General features: G+C 37.6%; 1 protein-coding gene across 4 annotated transcripts in view; it reads right to left on the minus strand.

Annotated features, from left to right (window-relative positions):
- The window catches only part of IFT54 (intraflagellar transport 54), a 52,900-nt gene that overhangs the window by 24,712 nt on the left and 870 nt on the right, over nucleotides 1-27,318 (minus strand). For 3 of the 4 annotated variants that reach the window (XM_085304390.1, XM_085304392.1, XM_085304391.1), the window contains exons 3-9: nucleotides 22,946-23,107; nucleotides 21,020-21,154; nucleotides 20,438-20,881; nucleotides 19,004-19,081; nucleotides 12,050-12,125; nucleotides 10,060-10,161; nucleotides 5,929-6,027 (exon numbers count right to left, since the gene is read on the minus strand). In XM_085304390.1, the coding sequence (XP_085160516.1) occupies nucleotides 5,929-6,027; nucleotides 10,060-10,161; nucleotides 12,050-12,125; nucleotides 19,004-19,081; nucleotides 20,438-20,881; nucleotides 21,020-21,154; nucleotides 22,946-23,107 (1,096 nt within the window). The remainder of the gene's footprint in view (nucleotides 1-5,928; nucleotides 6,028-10,059; nucleotides 10,162-12,049; nucleotides 12,126-19,003; nucleotides 19,082-20,437; nucleotides 20,882-21,019; nucleotides 21,155-22,945; nucleotides 23,108-27,318) is intronic. The other variant, XM_085304393.1, reaches the window with a different exon arrangement.

Consider the following 27,318-nt stretch of genomic DNA (forward strand, 5'->3'; position numbering starts at 1 on the left):
GTCACCAGGGCCCCCGCCCCATTCAGTAGTGGGCCCACATTTTTCCGAGTCCTCCTCTTCATGCTGATGTATTTGAAGCAGCCCTTCCTGGTGTCCTTAACTTCCCTTGCAAGACTCAGTTCCAGCTGGGCCTTAGCCTTCCTCGCCGCATCTCTACATACTCTGACTGCATTCCTACAATCCTCCCAARTAGCCTGTCCCCTCTTCCACATTCTGTGTATTTTCTTCTTCTGTCTAAATTTGGCCAAGAGCTCCTTGCTCACCCATGCAGGTCTCCTGCCCCTTTTGCTGCACTTCTCACTCATACGGATGCACTGCTCTTGAGCCTGGAGGAAGTGATGTTTGAATACTAGCCAGCTTTCCTGGACCCCCCTTCTTTCTAGGGCCTTAACCCATGAGATTCCTCCAAGTAGGTCTCTGAAGAGCCCAAAGTCTGCTCTCCTGAAGTCCAGGGTTGTAATCCTACTCATTGTCTTACTTCTTTCCTGCAGGATCCTGAACTCCACCATCTCACAGTCACTGCAGCCAAGGCTGCCCCCAATCTTCACATCTCTAACCAGTCCCTCTCTGTTGGTAACGACAAGATCCAGCAGGACACCCTTCCTCATAGGCTCCTCCACCATTTGTGACAAGAAGTTATCATTAAATGCATTGCAGGAGCCTCCTGGCCTGTTTGTGCCTTGCTGTGTAGTCCCTTCAGCCAATGTCACGGTGGTTAAAGTCTCCCATACAAAATCACAGAATGGCTGACATTGGAAGAAATCTCTGGAGATCATACAGTCCAACTACCTGCTTAAGCAGGGTCACCTAAAGCAGGTTGCACAGGATTGGGTCCAGATGACTTGAATATCTCCAAGGAAGGACACTCCACAACCTCTCTGGGCAACCTGTGCCAGTGTTCTGTTATTCTCACAGTAAAGAAGTTTTTCCTTATGTCCAAACAAAACTTCCTGTGCTTCAGTTTGCGCCCGTTCCCTCTCATCCTATTGCTGGGCACTAATGAAAAGAGTTTGGCTCTGCCTTCTGTACACCCTCTCTTCAGATAATTATACATGTTAATAATATCCCCCCTCAGTCCTCTCTGCTCTAAGCTGAAGAGGCCCAGCTCTCTCAGCTTTTCCTCATATGAGAGATGCTTAGTCCCTTAAACATCTTCATAGCCCTTCGGTGGACTCCAGTAGTTCCGTATCTCTCCTGTACTACGGAGCCCAGAACTGGAAACAGCACTCCAGCTGTTACCTCATCTGTAGCGGGGTAGAGGGGGAGGATCACCTACCTCAACCTGCTGGCAACACTTTTCTGAAAGCACCCCAGGATACCATTGGCCTTCTTGGCCACAAGGGCACACTGCTGGCTCATGCTTAACTTCTTGTGCACCAGCACTCCCAGATCCCTCTCTGCAGAGCTGCTTGGCAGCAGGTCAGCCCCCAGCCTGTACTGGTGCATGGAGTTATTCCCCCTAGGGGCAGAACCCTGTACTTACCCTTGTTGAACTTCATGAGCTTCCTCTCTGCCAGACACTCTAGCCTATCCAGGTCTCTCTGAACGGCAGCACAGCCCTCTGGTGTATCAGCCACTCCTCCCATTCTCCTATCATCAGCAATCTTGCTGAGCTGGCATTCTGTCCCCTCATTCAGGTCATTGATGAATTCAAATTGAACAAGACTGGATCCAGTACTGACCCCTGGGGACACTGCCAGCCACAGGCCTCCAACTAGGCTTTGCTTCACAGATCACAACCTTCTGAGCTCTGCCTTTCAGCCAGTTCTCAATCCTCCTCATCATCTACTCATCTAGCCTACACTTCCTGAGTTTACCTAGGAGGATGTTATGGAAGATAGTGTCAAAAGCCTTGCTGAAGTCAAGGTAAATAACATCCACTGCTCTCCCCTCATCTAGCCTTCTATGATGGAATGACTGGCTGGGTATCAGTTTGGTTAAGCATGATTTCCCTTTTGTGAATCCATGCTCACCACTCCCGATCACCTTCTTATCCTTTACATGCTTGGAGACGGTATCCAGGATGAACTGCTCCATTACCTTTCCAGGGATCAAGGTGAGGCCAACAGACCTGTATTTCCCAGGGTCATCTTTCTTGACCCTTTTTAAAGACTGGGGTGACATTTGCTTTCTTCCAGTCCTCAGGCACATTCCCTGTTCTCCATGACCTTTCAAAGACAATCAAGAGTGGCTAAGCAACAGTATCAGCCAGCTCCCTCACATCCCATCAGGGCCTTTTTTTAAAAAATCTTTTGTCATCAGGGCCCATGCCACATTCAGCACACCTACATTCTCCCTAGTCTTCCTGTTGCTGCTGATACATTTAAAGAAGCCTGCCTTGCTTGACCTTCCTGCCACCTTAAGCTTGACCTTCCTGCTCTCATCTCTGCATACTCTGACAACCTCCCTATATTCTTCCCAAACGGCGTGTCCTTTCTTCCACCTTCTGTACACTTCCTCCTTCTGTTTGGCTTTTGCCAAGAGCTCATTATTCATTCATGTAGGTCTCCTCTCCCCTTTGCTCAACTTCTTGCTCACTGGGATGCACCATTCTTAAGCTTGGAGGATGGGATCCTTGAATATCAACCAGCTCTTTTGGACTCCTCTTCCTTCCAGGGTCCTAACCCATGGGATTCTCCCAAGAAGGTCCCAAAGAGGCCAAGTTTGCTCTCCTGAAGTCCAGGGCTGTAATSCTACTTTTTGCCCTGTTCCCTTCTTGTAGGATCCTGATCTCTACCATGTCATAGTCACCGCAGCCAAGGCTGCCCTAACTTTCACATCTCCAGCCAGTCCTTCCTTGTTTGTTAGCATAAGGTCCAGTACTTGTATCAGAAAGTTATCATCCGTGCTCCCCAGAAACCTCCTGGATTGCTTGTGCCTTGCTGTGTTGTTCCTCCAGGAGGTATCAAGGTGGTCTAATTACCCAGCTCATGCTATCTGGGGAAAGGTTTTGTGGATCAGTTTTAATATGAACAGAAGCAACTAATGCAACAAGTAACAGAAGGAGAGAAGTAATATTTTGTACTGACATTAAGAAAACGGAAAAAGGAAGTTTAATTAAACTGGCTGTTGCAATAACTACCTATAATATTTTGCAGGAAGCTCCCCACAGGATCTTTTCATTTTCAAGTTTTCATAGATGGCTTTTTGTTTTCTGTTTTTTTTTTCAACTAAAAACTGCTTGAATAAAGTATACCCAACAAATTACATTTTGTAACAATTTAAAAGTTCTTCACAATATAGCACAAAGAAAAGAAAAACAGCACTGAACTACGGAAGCGCCTTATTTACTAAAAAGCACTATCTTTTCTAACAGATACCACTATCACTGATACGTGCTGTGCTGGTCTTTGTAAATATAAACTTTATAGTACCTGAATCACTGGCAGAGTGACCTGGAAATAACAAATACATTGATTTTTCAGAGAGGCAGTTATATAAATTCTTATTAAAAAATTTAACCAGATTAGACAAGAACATGAAGCACAACAAGAATTACAGCCAATTTGTTACCTGGGAACTACTACTAGCACTAGGAGAATAGGGACAAACACATTAAGGAGCCTTTCCAACCAATCTACACTTCAGTGCTGAAGAAATTCTAGTAAAAAATTCTAGTAATTGAGTAGAATACACTAATGATAAATGAAGCATTTTTTAAAAGTGAAAAGACAGTAGATGATCAAAATGGTTTGCTTGATGATAGAATATCTGAGCAGATATATTCCTGAATGGATTGAATGAGATGTGTTAAAAGGTACAACAGATGTCCTGAGATGCAAAGTCATGCCATTGTTTGAACTACTAAAGCACAGGGACTGGCATCTCCTCAAAGATAATTTACATAGTCCACCAGGAAATAAATGAAAAGTCCAGAGGAAATGCAGAAGCAGATCACAGAATGTAATCCTCTTTTTCATTCCTCCCCCCCCTTTTTTTTGAATAGTCACAAGTACCCCATAATCCCTTGAAAGCATTGTAAAAGAACTAGCTTCAGTTCCTCCCTTACTAGCTTACTCCAAAAGCACAACTGCTGTGGAAAGATACTGACTACAATTTGCAGGAGGTTCCTGAGGTAATTTCCACATCTAGTTTTCATTTAATTCCACTAGAGTTAGCTGGAGTATAAATCTAATGCCAAATGAACTTTAAGCATGAGTCCAAATGCCTAAGCATCTGCAATTCTAGGACATGTCAAAGGGAACTGACAAACTAAACAGAATCTCAGTTTCTTAAACTCTTCAGCTAGAATAAACTGGCACTGCCACCAAAAAAAGCACCGAAAAGAGTCCTGCCTTCTTGTTTTCCCTTCCATCGTACTAGCACATGCATTCACGCGCTGCTTAAGACATGTTTTAAGACAATCTCTTCCAAGCCTCCGTGCCAGGATGATAGAAAATATACTCATACTTCATAAATATGCTGATTCCCTGCAGATGTGTGGTAAGCCGCTGTAATAGCTTAACTGAATGAGTGACAATACTCTAAGGTTACTTTAAGATAAACTCCAGAAACAAAGCAGACAACACTGCTCCCAAGGAAGGGTACTTTGACATAATTACCTAAATAGAAAGAAAGAAACAGCACCAGCAAAACCCCACACAACAGCTCTTTTCAAAATTTATCCATTTATAGAAAATCTGACATTCATCAACTTCTGGAAAAGCCTCAGAAAGAGCTACACTTAATACAGTGACTGTGAAACAGAACTGTTCCTCCCTTCTTGGTACAGTGGTCAAATATAGAAATAATATTACATAAGATCCTGGCAAATAAGTTAGTTTTAAATACACTGTTTACTGGCTGAAATATTATAAATGATTTTTCTTTCAGAATCTTTCAAGGACAGAAGAAGAAAGCTGCAATAAGTGACAGGAGCTCATTGAATTATGTTGATTACACCTAAAGATGCATTTGACTTAGCTATCTGCAACAACTGTTACCAACCTTCTAGATTAAGTGCTTTCACAGCTGGAATTTAAAAGTGTGAATGAAAATTGTATTTATATAAGAACTTACAGAAAATTAAGGTTTACTAACGCATTAATGCACTGGGTTTTTATACCACCTGAGAATCCAGTCCCAAATCAATAGTGAACCTTCAGGTGTTCCTTTTATGTACATTCAGATTAAAAATAGAGGAATATATACTTATATTCCATTACAGATACAGTCCAAAAGACAAGATTGCTCCAAAAGATTAAAATGAATTGGTCTGGAAATTCTCCCAGCTATACAGAGTCATATAAGTGTCTTGGCCTACTGTCTACATACTATTAGACTGACACAGCTATCAGGCTCTAAAGGCCGCAGGTAGCCTGGGAAGCCTTTGACCTCCCACACACTTGGTATCAGCTCTCYTAACTAGATCAAGTATTTGGATCCAGAGAAAATAGAAAGGCAGCTTTTATGCATAAACCTCAGTTATTCTTCCTTTATTTTGGCTCTCCTACTCCATGTATAATGTAGCTGGATACAAACACTTCATTAATAACGTATATCTTGGGAACCATAAACAACTTAAAAAAATAAAAAAAAAGAGAACTAAGAAAGTAGAGATGGAATTTGCCTCCAAATTCTTGTAAAATGCAAACATTAAGTGGGACTCACAGATTTTTGAACAAAAAGGCAACCTGCAATGATGCAATTCTTACACAGAACAAGTCATCAATAGATTCAGTTGCAGCAGGTTTGCATCTTCCCTGGGGCACTGTAACCACTAGCTTCTTTTGATCCAGATAAGGAGAAAAGAATCTAAGAGTAACCATTTTATCAGCGAATGTATATTTTTCAAAACAGAACAGTAACTGCAAGATAGAATTAAAATACAGGGAAAGGAATTGGATTAAATGTAAATTACCCTCCTTAAATAATTCAGCTGCATGGATTCAAGTTATACTCTGAGGCACCCAAGTTCTTTCTTCTTACCTTTCTGTTTTACTGCAAGCACTGGTTCAGCTTTCTCTTGCAGTTTGGAAGCATTGTCCTCTGAAATCTTATCTGCCAAGCTAACAGTTTCCACTGCTCCTATAACAAAATAGTTGATAATCAAATGAGATCAAAGATACAATAAAAATTTGGAGTAAAAAAAACATGCTAAACATATGTTACTCTTACTATTCAAGGGCCACCCTCGTTTATTAAATGACCTCAAGTGCAAACAAGTAACTTCCGAAGTTTACCAAGACTTTTTACATGACAACTAATTGAACTCCTTAAGTTAYATGAAAAATAAATCCAGTTTCTTCAGTTCATAAGCAGTTTAAAGATATCATTGATTAGCCTGATAGTGGGTAAAACAATACAGTATTTAGCCAATAATAATAATTTTTAGCATTTTTTGTAGACCATTTGCTAGCTAGCTAATAAAGTCTAAGTAATTTTGTAACATTGTTTGTATGTTATGCATTCTAAATAATATATTGGTTTGTTTCAAAAGCTTTCCCTTTCCTTACATTTCATACGGAACTTTCATTAGGAACATTTCGTTAGGAACTTTGAATCAAGTAAAGCTTGTTTCCATTATCTCCACAACTTCATAATAATATCATAGAAGTGCCTGGTCTACAACTGCAGTTCAGTTTTGACATTAACAGTTTGGTTTTTTTTAAGAAGAAAAAAACAAAACAAACAAAAAAAGAAACAAAAAAGAAAGATCAATCATTTCATACTATTTCACCTACCAATTGTCTTTAACTACCTAAGATACAATAGGACAACTGTGACAGAAGCAAGGTAACACACACCTTGCAGGAGAAAATGATGCAAGTATTCAAATATACTGCTGTTTTCTAAAAAAAAATATGGGGGGGGGAGGGAGGAGAAGACTAAAATGACTCAGTATCATTCATATATCATTCCTAGAAATACATCTGTACATTGAACACACACAGTCAGAAACTCCAGACTATTCACACAGTTTGTCAGCATATATAAAGAATGGGTAGAACATTTATTTTTGGTCTTACCATTACAAAAATCAAAAGTATACCTTCACTTGAAGTAATATGTTCAGTCCTCACACTCCTCAAAATATAGCAGAAGCAGAATAAATGCAGAAATAGCCAACAGGAAAAAAAAATAGATTACAGATACAGAAAGAGCACATCTGTTTAAAACAGAGGCACCTCATGCATTGCCCAAGAACTGAACTCAGCACTTCCAAGTCAGCTTATCTGCAGGCAAGAAATCATGTAAAGAGCATCAAAAGTTTAAAAAAGAATAAAATAAAAATAAAAAATCGAAAGGACCATATCCACAGCCAGAATATCTCAGGTGATGCCTAATGCATAGTGTAAAACATTCAGCACTTCCAAAAATAGTGACGAAACTACTGTATGAAGTGTAAAACTGAGGCTTTGGGGATGTACAGATCAGTAGCATTGGATCTATTCATCCACCATGCCATGGCAAGCATCCATAAAACTACATGGTCCACTGCGGCAGAAATGCTGAGCTCTACTAGTTTAGAAGATTAACAAACATAGCAGAAGAAAATAAATCAGCACTTTTATTTATCTTTGCTGACAAAGAATCAAATGAGGGGTCAATTACTAAACAAAAACAAGCATTCAAAGATTCATCACCAACCTATAAAACTGTACTTCAAACTACCCATAGGGTCTGGACCTTAGCAGAAAACCCAAACCAACCATAGAAAGCAAAACATCTTACTCCATCAGAATGGAAGGTTTTCATTCAGAAACAAATTAAATTCAAATTTGAAATCAGTAATTTCAAAAATTACTGAGGCCTCCATTGGTCAAGATACTGCTGCATCATTGCACAACAGTTACTGGCAGTAAGGGTACTGGCTATTTGAGGTAGGGTATTGGCTAAAAGGATAACCAATGTGATTTCAAACYGCAATCCATACATTATCTTCTGATCATATTCGTATCCAGACAACCAAACTGGCCTCAAACCTGACAYGGTAAGCATTGCTTTCCTTACCTTGCTCCTGTATTGTAGAGGTTGACTCAGTTCCCTCTTTCTGTAGGCTAACTGTTTGCTCAAGAGCACTACATGCACTTTTGTTAGTATCCGTGCTTCCTAACATAAAATAATTTATAAGTGAGGTTTGCACTATAGACAGTAGAGGTGTACAATAAACATCTCAGAATTAGCCACTGAACTCCAGCATGCTTATCAGTTGCTCACTTTGTTATAACACATTAGGTTTTTTAGCCAGCATTTTAGCCAGCATTTCAAAACAAAGGCTCAGTTTGTCTCCCTACTGGGTAAACAGGAAAATATCATTAAGAAACCTGCATATACATTGCAGAGTGCAAAACACGTATTTCTTTCCATTTGAAAACTGGGTTTATTATGAATTTTACTGTTTTTCACCTCATCCTACTCTGTGACATTACTTCTTTTATTCCTTTATAAAACTGGCTTTTGATATTCACAGGTGGGCATGTGTGTTTGTGGGAAATTTCCTTCCAACACACACAAACGCACATGCGCACACGCACACACACACACACACACACACACACACACACACACAGAGCAAGCATTACCTCTGCAGAAGAAGGGCTAATTACTTTAAGAAGCACAATATTCAGTGTCTTAAAGGAAAGCTGTTCAGATCTCAATTAAGGCAACTGTGTTAAAGAAATAATAATAAAAAAAACACATCGAATTTATAAATCAAATTTTTGCTCTAACATCACTAGAAATTTGGTCTTAATACACAGTTTTGAGCAAATGCTGGTTTAAACAATTTTAGTTACAATGATAGCAAATACATGTATTTTTTCTTTACTAATCTTCCATTCTCCATTTCAGTTTTGTATATACAATAGGTGAATTGGTATTCACAGGCTTAGTTATGACACTAACCTCTTTCTGTTCTCCTGTTATACATCTGTTTATCTCAATTTAATATTAGAAAGTATAAAAAGCTCTGCTTGTCATGAAAAGCAATTACAGAGAACAAATTTATGACAGGCATCAGCATAGCTCCAAAAGCTTTTTAGTYTGGACTATTTACTAGAGTACCTATGAGCATTACTGATCTATCACAGTTCCACTATGTCATAACAAAAAGAGCGTCAATGCCCCAAAGTACGGATCATTTAAGTAAAGGGAAACTTGAGTGTGCTGGCCTGCTGCATCATGAAAAGARGAGTATTTCAAAACGTTCACCTTGAAGTCAAACCACAGGATAAATGTCAAATTGTATTTCACTAATCAGAACGACCTGGCACTGATTTTAAAGAAGGGATGGTCCTGCAAGATGCGGCATRTCTGGTCACTTTAATGCCACTTTAGCCCATAAAACAAATATTCAATTCTTGCAAAAAAATTATAGGATCAGCTAGGGATCTCTGTGCAGTGAAGAAAGACTGTATTTAGTGGAATCCAGATGGTATTTTTCAGCTATAAAATTATTAAAACCTCACAGCACATGTACATTAGATGTGATGTAGAGTTTTTTATAAGCACCAACCTGAATTAGGCTCCTAAGTCAACAGGTCTTCTTTTCCAAGTGTCAGATTTTTTTCAAGTTATTTGGGGAAAATTTTAAAAGATGTTTTGGCACTTTAAATTCTTTTGAAATGGGGCTCTTGATAGTTATGAAAATGTTACCCCAGCTCTGATGCAACTTCAGCATTTCACCTCAGCCATATGGAAATCAAATAAAACATACAACCAAAAAACAGTCAAAAAGATGTTTAGAAAGACACATGGTAACACATAAATTAAAATAGTAGTGATGATGGCAGATTAAGTGTATGAAAATCCTCAGGCTTCATTAATCTAAGCAGTATTAGTCTTTAGCCAGAATTAGTAGTTCCAACAGGCATCAATTCACAGGTGTTATTTTATCTTCTGAACTGAGATGTTAAACTGATTTATGTTCAGCAACTTCTTCATTTTGGTTTAGAAGTAAAATATCAACTTTCAAGGCACAAAACCATTGAGAGAAAACTTCAATCATAGTAAGTAATCAGATGGTAGAATTAAAAGTAGGGGGGGAAAGGCACTTACTGAAATACAGAAATTACACTGTCATACAAGCTGTTGATAGCAGCTGGGTTTATTCCTTACCTAGGTGTCCATTTAGGCTCTCCTTCTTGTCTTTCATATACAAAGGGCTAGACTTCTTTTCAGGTGAATGGCTAGCTGTACTAAGTTTAGATTCCTTTCTTCCTGATGTGAAAGTTGCAGGACAAGTATTAGGGATACTCTGAAGAGAGCCTAGTTTCCAACTAGTATGCAAATACAATATTTAGTACACTTACAAACAGAAGCCCGTTACTTAACTGCAATGAAGCACCTTGAAAGATAAAATAATTTACATATTTGCAAAGCATGGCACAACTGTTTACTGGAATCAGTTAAAATTATCTCATGTCTATCATCTTCATTTAAATCTTGCCCCAAAAGATGAAGTGAATTGGACTAATAAAGCTAGGCGGTAGATGAGAAGGGACGTTATTGATGACTGCACCACATGTTAAGTAGTTCCAGTCAAAGACTCAGAAGAACCTATCACCCAAAGGCTAATAAATGTAATTGTAGTGATTATGGGCCATTCATATCAATCCACTATCTAATGGGCAAGGAGAGACATCACAGATCTATTATCACAACTTACTGTCTTGACAAACTTTGCACAGAAGCAGGGACAAAACGATCATAGAGCTACTTCCAGTCCACTGGCATGATTCATGCAAGCATGTTTCAGTCTAGAGACCTAGCTTTGCACACACTGATCAGGAAGGTGATCACCACACTGCTACTGGGAGCAACTCTGGGACAGCACAAAGAAAACGGCTTTTCATAGCTTCTCATTTTCTTCTCATATGCTCTAAACAACAAATATCTGCCCTTCCTTCCCCTGGATGGTCAGTAGGAACGCCACAAGTCTTGGTTCCCTTAACACTCGGTCAAGTTACTGTGGAATATGATACGAGACAAGAATTCAGTACTGATAATACCTAGATCACCTCACTACTCTAACAGAAATCACAAGGTTCTAGTCAGACACCAACCCAGGTAAAACACAGCTGACCGCGGCTGTGATGCCAGACACTGGAAAGTCAAAGATCTATAAGCACATGTAGTCATTCCAGTACTCAAAGGGATCTCCACTAATCATCAAACGGTCTGCAAGCCAGCAGTGCTGGTTAATGCCTTATTTTGATCTGTTCTGAAGCCAGCACCTGGAGCACTGTAAATGTAAACAGTTTTAAATTCTGTTTATCAGATCAATATTCATCAAGTCTCAGGTAATGTGGGTTTTTTTTTTGGTTTGATTGTTTGTTTTTGAGGAATATGATCTTTTCATTTTTAAATTCAAAATTTCTGAAGAACAAACACAAGGACTTCAGATACTTGAGAAAAGATTGAATATGTTTTCTTCATAAAATGTGTGTTGCCCAATTCTTCTTAAGTTCTTGTGTTGTATGATTCATATCTACAGCAGAGCAAGTTTTGCCTCACTGATGACTTTTATCTTTATAAACCAATCTTATACAAGGTATGTTAAGCCTTAGTTTAAATAAAACCACTGTGCTGAACATTACTCTACACTAAGCATTTCATACATTTTTTTCATTTGCCTTTATGTAAAGATAACTGGCAACATTTTAGCAACAAGTACATACTGTTCATTTGTTCACTTATCCTTAGTAATGAAACAGAAATGAAACAGAGATTAAGCATCACTCAGTTTTGCAAAGTATATTCTTCCAATCTTGCTAAATTATAGAGCAACAAGACAGTTTTGGGGAAAATGACAGGAAAAAATGCTGTAGACCAACAAAAATAGTTCTGAGAGAACACAATATAGAAGTCTCAAAGCAGACAAAATCTGTAGTTGAACTGCTCACACAGAATATAAGCACACGAACTGAATAACACCCTCCACGTAACAAATCTACGCAGAAAAATTGGTTACTGGATTCATAAATGCAGGCTGTGTGCACAGAATAAGCACAGAAAATAATAAACAAGTATATTTATGCATTTATGCTATTCCTATTCAATAACCCTCCAGGAAATTTAATAGAAAGAATATCCTCCTTCTAGTTACCTTCTCCTCCAGGTTCGGTGTGCTGCCTTGATCCTTTGGTTGAAGGCTGCCTTGATATTCCTGTAGGACTTTCACTCTTAAAAACAAAAACAAATACCCCTCACACACAATTTTAAATTAGATATATGTTTACACACATCCATTATATATGTATGTGTGCATGTACGCATGTGTACAAGTGTGTGTGCATGTGTATATGTATATACACACACATACACACATTCATACACTCATTTACAAACTGACCCATAAAATCAGAAATTAAAAAACGTAATGTCTATTTTCTCAGAAAAGTCAGTAGACTTTTAAGCAGGAGCAGTGAGTCAAAAGAGTAAGATTAATTACTTTAATGTTTTGACAAAACTGTTTATTTGTAACAGACAGACAGTTCCTCTTTGATCTTCTAGAAAGTCTTTTTAAACTTTCTTCCAAAAAGAGAAGAGGTGATGACTGAAAATCAGTGCCACCAGACTTGTCTGGTCTTCTAGTCAAATGGCAACTTCCCTGGACAAAGGTCCCGGCCGAACTAAGAAAATGGGTCTCGCCAGAAAGACCAGCAAACAAGCGATGGATCACCTGAAGGAGGACATTATAACCTGGTAAGAAGGATCAGCTATTTTTCTGGAAAATAGACTGTAAATGAGTAAAAGGGGGGCTTTGTCAGCACCTAGTATAAAAAGAACAGTTCAAACATGAAAAAAAGTAAACTGGAGGAAGATTCAAGACACTTATGAGGTCTCTGACCTAAGTCTAAAAGTAACTCAAAGACACCAAGAAATGAAAACAAGCAAGTATCATTTTGTTTTCTCTGGATATAGCTTGCACTGCCTGAAGTAAAGAATAGCTGACTGGCAATACTCTCTGTAAAGGCTCTACACTATATACTTCAGTGGTCACACGTCCTTGGAAAGGAGCAGCTTAAATCAGCAGGTCCACTTGGCTGGAGGTTGAGAAAAAGATGGGCATAAGCAACAGTAACTCAAGAGAGGAAATCAAACCAGTCCCAGATGAGGCCATCTGGACTATAAGGTCCACTGCGTGTGAAGGGATATATAAGTCTACGTTCAGGTAGTGCAAGAGAGGCCTAAGACAGCTACAGTTCTTGCATTATAAAAAGGCTCAGTGAACAGGGCTCAAAACACCTTGGTGAGAGCAAGCAGAGGAACAGGTCTGGGAGAGATGCTACTGCTACATGAAGGATTTAGTACAAATTTGCTGCTCACTCTACCTGAAGAACAGCTGAAGTCCAAATGCCTCCAAAGGAGGTGCAAGGTGTAAAGGAGGATTCCTGACAGACTGACAAAATACCTGGAGATACAGGATCAGGGTGCGAAGGAGACCATCTGTTATAGCAAGTCTGGACAACAGAAGGGTCTGAGAGCAGGTGCTATTCTAACATTCCTCCTGACAAATCTTGACATTTGCAGAGAATACTTCTGTTTACTTGTAGACTGAAGGATAGAGCCAGTGACAGAATCTACCCCGTTATGAAATCACAGCTCCCCTCTTCTTGTATTATTGAGCAGAATTATAAACCAGCAGCTTTCAAAAAAAAAGCCATTCATGCTTCTAATAACTTTGTTTCCCTTTTACTTAATTCCCTGATTTCATCAGAAACATTTTTTACTAAAGATGAAGTGACCACAACTAAACACAGCAGATGAAGTGAGATTTATAGAATGATGATTTACAGAAAGCCATTTTATGCTTCCTATAGCCTCTATTCCTATAATACATCTCTGCATCTTGTTCAAAATCCTGACGTATGCTTGGTACTGCTCAGGATTTCCTTTTTATCTGCTTTTTTAGTGTTTCTGTGAATTAACAATTCACGCATCCAAGAATTATTGCCAACCCTGCTGATAACGTCCGTTTTCATAACATAAATTTGAATTACATATTGATCCATTTTATGTGAATCTTAAAGTTCCGCAATAACCTGTAAGAGAAAACTGCCAAATTACACAACATAATGATACTCATTTTCCATCATATCTTACGTGTATTGTAATGGAGCACAAATGTTATAAGGGAAAATAACACTGCAAAAAGATGTTCAGAAGTACAGAATATTGGTAAACACATTTAATCAAACTACTTTAAATGACCACGGCACAGAGCAGTATCTCACCTCTACAATCAGTATCTCACCTCTACAATCTAACAACAATGTACCCACTGGCACTGGAGGTACAATTACACAAAGAAGGTGAAGTTTACATGCCAGATATAGTTACAGCTTTGCTTTCAAGGCAAATCTTGCTTCTTTACATGCTGTAATGCTCCATCAGTTCTATGGAAGTTCCTGACAAACAATGGGGAATGGCTTATTAGCAACAGAAAAAAGTCATAGTACGTAAACTGAGATAAATTGACTAGATCCATTATTTGCAGGTACTTTACAGTAAAGTGAGCAGTCTAAGTAAGGGTCACCATTCGTCTAGGTAACTGAAACAATCTATTTTCTTCACCCTAGCTATTGCCCTATAACCTGCATGTTCAGAATTTCAGGAAGCTGGTATTCAATAAGCTATAAAAAAAGTCTACATCCTCTGATTTGCAAAATCTAGCCAAATGAACAGTACGTAGTACTGAACAACATAACCAGTTTAAATATAAATTGTATTCACAGGATTATTACAATTTATATTTGAACTATAATGAAAATTATCAGTATTTTCATTTCACTCTCTTTAGGAAATGCTGACACTTTATAAAGAAAATAGATAAAAGTCCAAAAAAGACAAGTAACACTGAAGTGGTTCATTTTAATTACTACCATCTTTCACAATCATAACACTATGCAGGGAGCAAAAGTTAAATTTACGTACTATCAGAGTCTGGCTTTGAAACCCTGCAGGCCACATCTGGTATACTCAAACATTTGCTGCTCCTGGGGTAACTTAAAAAACTAAACACAGGTGCAGAAGGAGCTGAGAACAGGTACCAAGGTTTCTGTAGGAGTCAATTTAGTTATTTATGTTACGTAGTGACTGTAAACAGAGTTTTAACTTTTTTGTAGAGCCATGYGTGCACATTGGCAACAGATGCAAAGTAAAAGCTAAAATTTAATCAGTAAGGTAGCATACAAAAACATAAACCCCACAATATTTACAATTTAAGTCTTTTTGAAGGGAAATGAAATAGRTAATTATTCTTTGTACAAAATCAGAGCCTCCAAAACTTGGAATAACAGACAGTGGAGCTAGTTAATAAAAAAGAATTGCATTACACTTCATTTCACACCACTTTGGGAAAAAAAACATATTAAAGTGGAATCCTACATGTACGTACACACACCTTCTAGTTTTGCATAGTTATATTTCTATCTGGAGAGGTTAAAGTAGTCTGCTGTAAACCATCYGGCCTGCTGCTTTGTTCTCATTATTGATTTCCATGTTAAGAAAGAAAAAGAATGTTTTCTAATAATTGAGCAAATCAAGGAGAGCAACATACTTTGAAAAGACATTCTGCCAAATTGTTAATTTCTCTCCCTTTCCATATAGACAAAAATCATGGATGGCATGAACAGCTTCTATCAGTGACATTTATGCACTGATCCTCAGGCTCCACTTGATCTATCTTGTGAAGAAATCTACAGTTACAGCCCAGAGAAGACCTTGCTGAGGTCTGGCACAGGATAAACACACACATAAACACTCTGTTTTTGTACGTAGCATATTATGCAACAAACTATTCCTCAATAAATAAACATAGCTCATTTCTAATGCCTTTACTGGAAACTACATCTCCCTCAAAGATTTTCTTTATTTTTTTCCTTAAACTGTTTGTATTCACAATATTTACTCCTAAAATAGCTATTATTGTTATTAAGATSCATAATTTACTAGTGCGCAACAACAAGAGCTGTATTTGCTAAGGTCAGTATGACCGCTGTCATTATAAAGTTTATTAGAAAAACACTGATTAACTATATTTTCCTGAAAGAGAGGCCCCTGCAGGATGATGTTCTATTGGTGTTAGCTTCTACTAATTAAAACCTTWCAAACAAAGAGAACTAGAAAAATCTTGCTTGTTAAATGTAATTTTTAATATTTGTCTTCTATTATATGAACCACTTATGAGTTACTAATACCATGAAGAAAGAGGGTCATTCATAACACTAGAACAGAAATTTTTATGAGCCACATCCAGGAGGTTTCCATGGAATGATTATCTGTGTGGCTTCTAGGGTAATGTCTTTTTTGGWTTCAGTAGTTGTTTCATTATACTTTCTATATCAGTTCCAAAAGAAATACAACGGCATTAGATATGACTTAGAGGATGACTCAAACGAACAGCTCCAGAGCAACATAGTTTGTGCTGCAAAAATGAAAGCCACTGAAGATGTGGCCAAAAAAGACAGGATATTAAAAAAAAAAAAAAAAAAAAAAAAAAAAAAAAAAAACTTTAGACAAAAGTTTCTGCAGCCATCTGTAAAATAGATGAGATCTTTCCAAGGTGTTTTGCCTTAGGGGTAACCCTATTCTGCAACCACTTTCCTATAAACAGCACCATATGCTCAGAGGGTCTGTATACAGCCTGAATCCTTTTCTATCAAAAAGGTTATCTTTATTATTTAGAAGGTTAATCAGTCATGCTGGGAAGTGTTCATTTTACACAAGACTCTGACCTGGACTGAGAGCTAACAAAATACAATTCTACCTCCTCCAATCACAGACAGTGTGATATACAACAACTAGCTCTTGGATCAAAAGGTACTCTTCTTTACATACATAGACTGCTTGCCATGTTATTAGTTGTGTGGTAGTCAAATGTTTCTTTTTGATTCCTACTTAAACTTGCTTTCTTTTAATTTCAGAAAATTATGAGTATTTGTGTGATGACTATTACCTGCTGGGTAACATACTGAGCTTCTCTAGTAGCAGATAAAYATATTATTTTCAAAAAGCGTGGGAGAGAGGGTCAACCTGTTGAAATTCCAAGTGTCATTTTAAGGCTTGCCTAGTAGCAAGTAGCAATACTAAATATTTGAAACATACAAAGTTTCTAAATAAACTTGTACTCTAAAACAAACGTAGCATACAAGTGATTCAGCCTGATGTTTCAAGGACATCTCAATTGAAAGAAAAGTTCCCATTTCTCCCACTGTTTTCACGTCTTCATGCTGCTAAACATGCAGCGTGTCAGAAGAAAGGATCAAACTCAAATATGGAGGAAGCAAGACCTGAATCAAGTGGCAGGTAAGTAGTTCATTGTGAAATGAAGCTACATGAGACTGGAAAGAGAGAGAGAAGGCTGAGGAGTGTAAGGACAAAGACAGCAAGACTACGAGCCTGGGATGGGTTGCTGAATGGAACCAGAATAGAAGAAGGGGCAAATCTTTAGGACAGAAGTCAAGTGAGTGATGTATACACATCGGCTTATTAGTCACTGCTTAGAAAGGTCTGTTTCAAATTGTTTCACCTACTGTGMACTGTATTTCCAAAAAGCTACAGATGGATGCTGACAAGTTATTAATCATGCAGCAGAGACTACAAAATAATACAATTAAATAGTTCGCATTTGCATAAGCACAGAAATGACACCCCTTCTTTTTAATAAGCTTGTTTCACTGCTATGTGATTTAAATTGAGTTAGGGTAGTTTAAAATCAGGGCAAATCCCTGCAAACAAAGGCATGACCCTGCTGCGAAGCTACCGTGATGACAGGAAGATCAACCCCAGTCCCTTAAGATGCACTTCCCAATTATCTCATGTTGGAGTTTCCTTTAAACCACTTTGTGCAGCTATCTTAGTTCTCTAGCTCTAAAGATTCATTGGGAATATTTTCATTTCATTCTTCTGTTCCACAGTCTTAATGAGGTGACCATTTGTCATGCACTGGTCTAAAGTGCATATTTTCATTACCTAAAGGCTAAGCAGCGTCTACTGTTAYGCAAGCAAGTAAAGGAAAAGCATGTCATGTAGATTTAAGGCAATAAACTAACATGCCTTGGACTCATTCCCAAAAGCACCTAAGACGGGAAATGAAACTTTACTGCACTAGTGTATTATTGTGGTGCCCAAGAGCACTACGATAGTTTGGGATGCGGCTCAGAATTTCCAWTAAAGACCCAATTTACAGAAGTTTGACTTGGCTATGAAGACTTGCTTCAGGGTTAAAACTGCTTTATAAGCTCTCACTCCAAGTGCCAATAGTTTTAAAAGTTTRGTTGGATTTCAGTCAAAGAATGGCTATAAAAATTTGTCATCTAATGTAGAAGACATGATGATGTCAGTAGCCCATTGACTCCCAACAGAGACTCCTGCTAGACTTGGGATCCTGCCTATTTTTCCTAGTTTGAACTGGTTTAGATTASTTTATTGAAGTTGAAGTATTCCTCTTTAAACATTTAGCCACATGGCTCAGTAATTCCCCAAATTGCCTTAGGTCATCAAGAAGCAACAGATGCTGACACAATGGTATCACAAGCAGCTGCTACTGTTCAGAGGCAACCAGTGAGCCTATATCCTGCCCTACTGTCATCCARCTCCAAAACACAGGGCCCAGGCAGAACCTTGCATTCATTTTCTTTCCGAAATGGTAACTTCTATTAAAGTACATAAAAATCAAACAGATTTCAAGGAAAGATTCACAGGAATAAACAGATAGTTTTGAACAAACAAGCATTTTCTTGAAGTACCCAAACATCAGCACACAAAACTAAAAATCTGGGAGACGTAATTAGCTGAGTAGACCTTTCTTTTTGTTCAAGCTAAGAAAATTCAAAACCAAACACATAACAGATGAGAAAGTAAACTRGCATTATCTGCACTGTAATAAATGTATTTAAAAAAATCCTTGAGTTAASCTGAGAGAGTCCATTTGAGAATTCTAAACTTGGCATCTACTTATTTTTCAATCCTATCTATCCTACATGCAGATTCCCAAAGCAACTAAAAATGCAACACCTTCAGTATTTCACCTTYCCAGATCTTCTATACTACTAACCTGATTATCTGGCTGGTACCTGTTGTCTTTAGTCGGCTTCTCCATTTTTCTAAGTACAGGTTCCTCAGAATCTGTGGACTAAATGAAATAATCGCTTTAGACTCAAGTGCTCAACCATGAAGCCACGTATGTGCTGAGGAGCAAGCCACTTACCCAAAAAAATTGAAAGGGAAAATGAGCACACAGTAGAACTGAGCAAGTTACAACAGAATACTTATTCATCAACCTGCCTTCTAAAATTTGCCTCTCTTGTCTGTTCCTGAAACCCAAGGAAGTCTCAGACAGTGCTAAAATGCACAGCCTGTATTAAATTCCAGATGGCATCAGACATCAGCAACATACCAAGTGCCTAAGTAAATAAAATTCACAATTAAATATTGTTATTTATGAGTAAAACTATGCAAGGAAAAATCCTTAAGRCCAGCAGACAGGTACTGACAGAAGTGCTTTCTCACATCTAACAAAATTAAGTTACTACCTAATACAAGTACTCTTGGATATCCATTAATCCCTGAATCTCTACTATGAAACAGTATGCTACATAACAGAAATAGGAAATATTTAGAGGAGAAGGACAGAGTATTAGTAAAGGCAACACAATCAAAGGCAATGAGGAGATAGCTTTTAAGGCAGTTCAGGACTTTACACAGAGAAGTCTCGAAGTATGGGATAATGGTGGAAATGTATTCCCCTCAAACAAGTAACAATACAYGCAGAACCCACCACAGATAGAGCACCCTTGCAAGTGGGAAATAATCTGATGTAGATAGGTTTCCCTTCAGTTCTTTCAAGAAAAAAGAACAAGTTGGAAATGAGCAGCTTTGGCTAGAAGGCCAGAAGAAAAATACAGATGTWTGATGCACATATATGATGTACAGATGTATGTACATCCTCTGTGTCCTACTGCAGAAGAAGTAAACTTTAGAGATATTAATGACCAATTAYGGCCCATAACTCCTTTTTTGAACCCTTTCTTTCCCCACAGCTGACTATGGCTGCAACCATAGCATGCATTACTGGGGAGACACCAGAGGACATAAGTATATGACTCCAGCAGTTGCTGCAAACTGTCACTGCCAAACATAATCTAATGCCATCAGGAGAATTCCGATATGCAGAGTGCAGAAAAGGAGCTGCTTTTTAGATGATCAGAAAGCACAGTCAGGGGAGTCTAATGGCTCAAATGAAGATATAATATGACAGAGACAGGAAGCTACACACATAGCCTCAGTCGTACTCTTACCAGATCAAGTCTGTACTGCAACTTTCATTTAATAAGAGAAATTGGAGTAATTGCTGTTAAAAAAAGTGCTTCAGTTGTTACATGAATAGAGAATAAAAATATGCAAGCTCATTAGGGAAAAAAAAAAAATCAAACTCTACCACAGAATGCCAAAAGCTTTTTTTTTCCCCAAAAAATAAGATGTCTATTACCTTTTTCTCTGCTTTATCCTTTCCATGTTCTCTTGAGTGTTCCCCATCTTTTCCTTTGTCCCTTCGTCTATCCCTTTCCCGGTCTTTTCCTCTTTCTCTGTCTCTTTCTCTAGCCTTATCCCTGTCTCGTTCTTTCAGTCTGTCTTTTTCTTTTCCTCCTTCTTTTTTTTTCTCCCTTTCCCTTCCTTTATCATGTTCAAGATCCTTTTCTCGTTCTATGTCTCCTTTTCCTTTGTTTTTTTCTGTTTCTCTTCCTTCTTTGGTTCCTCTGCTTTTGTTTCTTTCTCTTTCTTGTTTTTCTCCTTCCTTAAAGTTGTGCCTTTCAGGGTCTTTGCGCCTATCTTCATTATCCTTATGTTTATCACTTTCCTTTTCTCTCTCTTTGATCTCTTCTTTCAAATCTTCTTTGGGTTTTYTGTCTCTAATTTCAGAGTCCCCTTTTCCCTAAAAATAAAGTGAAAATTTAGCTTCAATATATGGCAACTCTATCACACAGAGACTTTACAAAGAAAAAAAATGTGATTTAAAAAAAATAAAAAAAAGAAGTAGTCTCTTTACCCCAGGAAAGCCACAGATTCCTACCTCTTTATGGCTTTTTTGTTCTTCTGCTCTGGATTCTCTGTTTTCTTTATCTCGAGATTTCGACAAGGGAGGTTTCCCTTTAGCATCAACTCTTTCCCCAGCCAAGATCCTTTTTACAGCATCATCACTGGACAGCTGCAAGGAATAGAAAAATCTCAGTGAAATGAGTATAAAAGTTAATTCAYTAAATATCGTCTTTCTTCTTACCCCTGCAATCAACAAGATGTTTTTAATATAAAGCATGTTTCTGCCCTTTTGGAAATATTCTCTCTCTTGAATACTAATGTTTCTAAAAAAACATCTCCTTTTAATTCTTGCAATAGTTTAAGTATATAAATATTTTTCCTTTTTTGTATTATAGCATAATAGCAATTCTCATTGCAATGGCGTACATTTTTTTCAAAATATTAAAGTAAATTATCGTCAAGTTTCAAATCACAACTGCTAGGTTGGTTAAACATTTTTTAAAATAACATTATGATGTTGTATTTGCAATATTGAGTTTTTACCTAACACTTACTCAATCAGAAATAATTGCTGAGAAGGCAGAGACACCTACATTAAGAACCACTTTCAATAAGTTTCAGTTACAAAGTTTAAAAAGCATTTGTATCTAATTCCGTTCTACAATTTTTTTAAAAAAAAAAAAAAAATTATCAGATTGTTTCAACAGTACGTTGAAGATATGTTTCAATGTCCAAATGGCAAGGAGTTTGTGGATATTAGAAAAATAAATTTTTTTTTTAAAAAAAAAAATCTCTTTAGAATTCTCCTTGTCCTTTCTAAAAGAGTAGTGTCTTTTAGGTCACTGAAACTGATAYTGCCCTGGGGTTTGACTCCTGGTGTGCAAATACAAAACTATGAGTTTTTGCATTTGGATGTTCACATCTGTACATAAGTAACATTTCCTTGAGCTACGCAACTCCAACTAGTATGTTCATTTCAGTACCGGAAGTATCAAGTTAGAGTCTGAAGAAAATCTTTTCCACAATGCATAACAAGTTTCACAATAATAAAGGCCAAGGGGCTAATAATCTTAACTAAGATGGGTAGACTATATCTTCTGGATTCTGTATCTCATCACAACACTGCACAAAACTATTCTATCAAGTGCTTATCAACTTCCTCCTTCCTGAGCACAAGCTCTTCCATAAGAACAAAGCTCATACCACTTGACTTATTAAAACAAAACAACATAAAACAAAATAACATAAATAAAAAAAAATCAGTAAATTATCCAAATTATTATTAGTAGCTAATCCAAAGCTGCAGACAGCCTGTAAACACTGGAGTATTTCTCAGTTAAATATATACAGTTTCTTCACACTCTTTACTCCAAAAATTTTAAACACTTTTGTATATCAAAATCTCCACAGCTTTGTATAAGCAAAGAYTCCCTATTATCTTTGCTTCAACACTTATTTTAAGAACAATATGCCTCTGAGGTTATGTAGCACAGGTTAGTCAGATGTCCCCTTTGCTGCATTTTTGTATTCAAAGAAAAGATATCTCCCYAGGAAAAAAAATACTTTCATTAGAGAATTAAAGATCTGGGGGGCAGCAGGAAATCAATCAAAAGTAGCAATATCTCTTCATATGAGGATGCATAATTAATATGTTTGTATTCAAAAGTTGAAAATTCTGAAACTTCATATTCTGCCTCATATTTATTAAATTGTATTACATGATCAATGAATAAGGTTAAAATTAGAAAACAGYATAAATTAAAAGCAACTATCCATTCAAGATGTATTTGTGCAAGGACCTGACTTAAGCTAAMTGGTGACCCAACACAATGTTATCTTAATAGAGAGAGTGGATGAGTRTCAACGTAGTCTGTCACAAATTGAGCTCTAATAATATATAGAACAGCTCAATAAAGACATTACTGCAAGAAAAGACAAACTCTTAATAGTGATGTCATACCTTATTTAAGCAACACTTCCCAATTGCTTGAAGTAATTCATTGGTTTTTTCAGGTTCATGTCCAGCTACAACACGTGCTGGTTTTACTGAGAGTGGCTCTCCTGTTACCAGTACAACAGCATCAATTGCCTTCTGAAGAAAGCTGATTTTSGCATCTTTATCCTGGTAAAACAGTAGTTAAGAAATAATATCAATACTTTAAAATAATTCCATGTATCAGCTAAAAGCTAGGAAACCTCTGCCGGTAGGAATGTTTGCAGAAAGTATCTATTATAGCAGCAGCCAATCTGTGTCTCATAAGCAGGCTTTGTCAGAAGTGCAAGCTGGAGGGCAAACCATGAGGAGCTGCTTTATTAGCATCCTTGTGTTGCCCTGGGTTGCTGCAAGTCCAGCCTAGCACTGCCCAAAGYAGAAGGAAGGGCCTCTTCTGAGATCAGCTTCTGAGCCTGGAATAAAAGACTGAGCTTAGAATAAAGGAAAAGTTCTGTTCCTGAAATCTTTGTACCTGTTTTTGATCCTCCAAGCCATGCCACRTATTCAGATGTGGTCAAAGACCTTGGCATTTCATTTGTAGGGTCAGGAAAATTGGCTACTGCCCTGTTTTATAATTAGTTATTTATTTCTGATTAAGAAATGACGGCTTTAGTAATAGATGTATATTGAACTAGAACAGCCAAATTAAAAGTATATCATTAAAAGTATTCATATGTTTTAATATGAATATTATTTCACTCCAGCACATTAAGACCACTGTAAGACTTCCAGCATTCTGTTCTCAAAAATTAYGTATTAAAGAACCTTGAGTTTTATTCAAAGAATCAGGCAAATATTTCCAAAAGAATCTCTGAAAGTTGCAACAGGATTGTTAGTTCAGATACTGCCCAGAGAAACAGTTCTTGCTCAGAATATTTTTCAACACAGATGTCCCAAAGTTACAGCATTTATGAGAGTCCAAACTCTAGGACTTGCATGCTTATATTTATACTTTGTAAAACAGACCTAACAGCAAGTAAAGAAAATATACAAAGGATGGTGGGAATCAGGGGCAGGCAGATATTACTAGACATGTTTTAGTTTTAAAATTATACTTTGCCAACAATTTTCCCCAAATATTCACAAAAAAGAAGCTTTTGGTGATGATGTAAAATCATTAAAAAAATAAATAAAAATAAATAAAAGCCTCACAACCCCCAGACTGGTTACTGGGGGATTCCTTGCACAGGGAATGAAATAAYGAAATCACGATGCAAAGTCTCTACAGCTGCAGAATATTTGGGAAAAATATGTTTTATTAATAAAACATCACAAATTCATGGAATTTTTACCAGTCTCAGCACAAAAGTCTACTTATTCATCGTTTACTCTGATGAGTAAAGATAAAGAAGGTATTATACCAGAATTTTAGAAAGTAAAAACATGCAAGAATTTTTTGTGTGTATTTTAGTGGGCATTTTCAAAATAATATAAATCATGCCATTCAGACTGATAACTGAAAAACTGACCAGTGGCATTTCAATTACTTTAGAAAAGTGAACAGTCATTTTGCAACAAAACATCTGATTTCACACTGCACTTACTGTCTAGGTATCTCAGGTGCCCAGATCCAGAGCAATCTGCATCTAACATACCAATATAAGATACCAATAAAAAGGGAAGTAAAAGAAGCAAATATTATCTTAGCTGAACAAGGTCAATAATCTTTAAAGGCCATCTGGCAGCGTTATCTAATCCTGCAGCATTGGACATTAAAAGAACAGGCTATGTGATATCTCAAGTCCCAAAGCCAATCCATAAACAAAAGTTGGGTTCTGCTGCCAGCCTGYGAAGGATAATTAAACACATGGGAAGACAGTCTCCAGAGTCAGGATACTTCCCATCTTCAACTCTTCTAAACAGATTAAAACAAACAATTGCCATATAGCTAGAAATTCTCTCCATTAAGGTCAAGAGCACTACACCATCACCAGTGCTCCCTGCATACAAAAGCAAAATAGAAAAGGAAAGAAATACTGCAAGCTCCTTCTATTATAATAGTTGTCTGTCCTTTCAAGGACAAATGGAATCTATTAATTGAGGGAAGAAGACAGGACACTCTTCCAAACTAAGCCCATTTTCAAATAAAGATGATCCAAAAGTTTCTCCTACATCTTCGTCATTTTTAGCAGTTATATTATCAGTGTTTTCTCTCCAAACAAGAAATCCTCATGAACCCAATGGGAAATCTACAGCTCATACACACATCAGAAAATAAAGTCCTATCAAAATAGAAACAAACATCTGAAACAGTGCTGAGAGCTTAAAAAGACAAAATTAGCAAGCTTGATATCAAATCTTTTCTTTTATAGGAGGACAAATTTTTACYAGACCTAACAATAAACTCTTCTGATAAACATGAAGACAGCAATATTGTACAGTACAGTACTGCAGTGTAACAACTAACTGGGCAGTTAGTAGTTAAACTGTATTTGTTCCAGGAGTCCCAAMAATTCAGGAATCCTTGCACTTTAAATTCTCATGTCTCTGCCACATTAACCGCTTTGCCTATACAAACCCTGAAACAGATGGCAACTCAACGAGGACCAACTGAATGCTCTACAAGCCAGATCTGGCTCATGGCTTCTTCTAGCCTGCCTCTCTCCCCACCATCACCCCCTTTTTTTTTTTTTTTTTTTTTTTTAACCTAGAAGGAGGGGCTATGACCAGGCCTTACCAGTTATCTAAGCACCAGACATTATCCTAACAGCAAAGCTACAAGCAGCAGCCCAGGAGAAATGCTGGATGCTTGGAGTTTAAAACCCCACTACTATATCCACGTGTGATAGGCAAGTTGAAACTAGAAACAAGCCTGTTACAGCACGTACAGATGCTTGACACCATGTAGGGAGTTTTCAAAACAGGAGGCAGTCCCAACAGCCACAGAGGTCGAACCAGGAACATTACCACAGCTTTGGATTTTCCAAGTTTCAGGCTATGCTTCCAGTGATCTGCAATTGCACCACTCAACCAAAGAACAATCACCATTTTTCCCCTCCCACAGCAAGCACTCTGGACTACAGTGTCAGGACTATTTCACAAAACGGGTACAGATCGCTCATTTTTCTGAGAGCATCCTGCCCATTTCACATCTACGTATCTATTGCCAAGATCCTCACACCAGAGGAGCATCCTCCCTTGGTTCTACCTAAAGCAGATCACCTTCGCACAGAAATATATACAGGTAGCCACAACAAAGACTCCAACTGCTGTTCTCAGTCTCTAACTCTCTGCAGGTAGTTCTGGTCTCCACAAAAAGATTCCTCCCCTTTTTTTCCACCACAAGAAGGTCACTCTCCTGATTTTCTAAGACTCCAACAGAAATTACACTGATGAAGCATCTTGCAGGCACTGAGTCTTCCTCCTGGCCTATGTTTCAAGAAGGAGAACACAAACTATAGATGTTTTCCCAACACTGCAGCGTTCTGACCTCCTCTACTTGAGCTCATGAAAACCATGACCATGATTGCATGGACTATGGAAGAAATTCTCGGAGAGGTATTCAAGAGATTGGTGCAACYTTACAGATGTGACAGAATGCGAATACAGAAGCAAAGAGATGCTTAGAAGTTGCTAGGAAATACAGTTTTTTTCAGTCCACAAAAAATAAAATGCACAGGGTTCTCCAAGCAAGAGACAGCATACACTAAGCTGTTCTTCATCACAGAACTACTGATCATCTTCAACAGGAAAAATACCAAAAACAATCAGTCCCCTGTATAACTAATTTAGATGTTAGCAATGCAACAATATGAACATCCACAAAAATAAATGTACATATCAGATTAGTAATTATCTGCATGAATTGCATAAACAAGCTACACAACTGATTGTATAGGGACCTGTATACAACATAAACCAGGCTCATACACCTTGTATTTGTAGTTGCTACACTAAACAATCCCCAGTGGACATAGCTTTCTAACTAGACACATACAAATGCTTCTTTATTTGCCACGAACTAGAAACTCAAATGACAGTCTAGTTTTGAACCAAGTCTGTAGTTGGAGAAGTCAGCATCCCTGGYTAAGCAGGGAGGCAGATGCTGGAAGAAGAGCAAACACAGACTAGAGTCACTCTCATACGCAATAAAAGCATTTTTGGTTAGTAACATTAACATCCTCTTTCAGTAATTAGGATGTGTATATATGTACACACACATATTTAAAGCAATAAACCTAAAAACACACATTCTGTACCAAGACTACCAGTCCCTTGGAAGGGTTGTGGACAGATTTCTAGTATCCATAATTTTATTATCAGAGGCTATTTACCTCAAGGCAGTCTTCCTACATAATGATTACTTGTAACACAATAGTACTTTGGAAATCTTGATCTCA

Source organism: Rhea americana, unplaced genomic scaffold, assembly GCF_003343005.1.
Source record: "Rhea americana isolate MKP2758 unplaced genomic scaffold, rheAme1 scaffold_209, whole genome shotgun sequence".
Classification (NCBI taxonomy): domain Eukaryota; kingdom Metazoa; phylum Chordata; class Aves; order Rheiformes; family Rheidae; genus Rhea; species Rhea americana.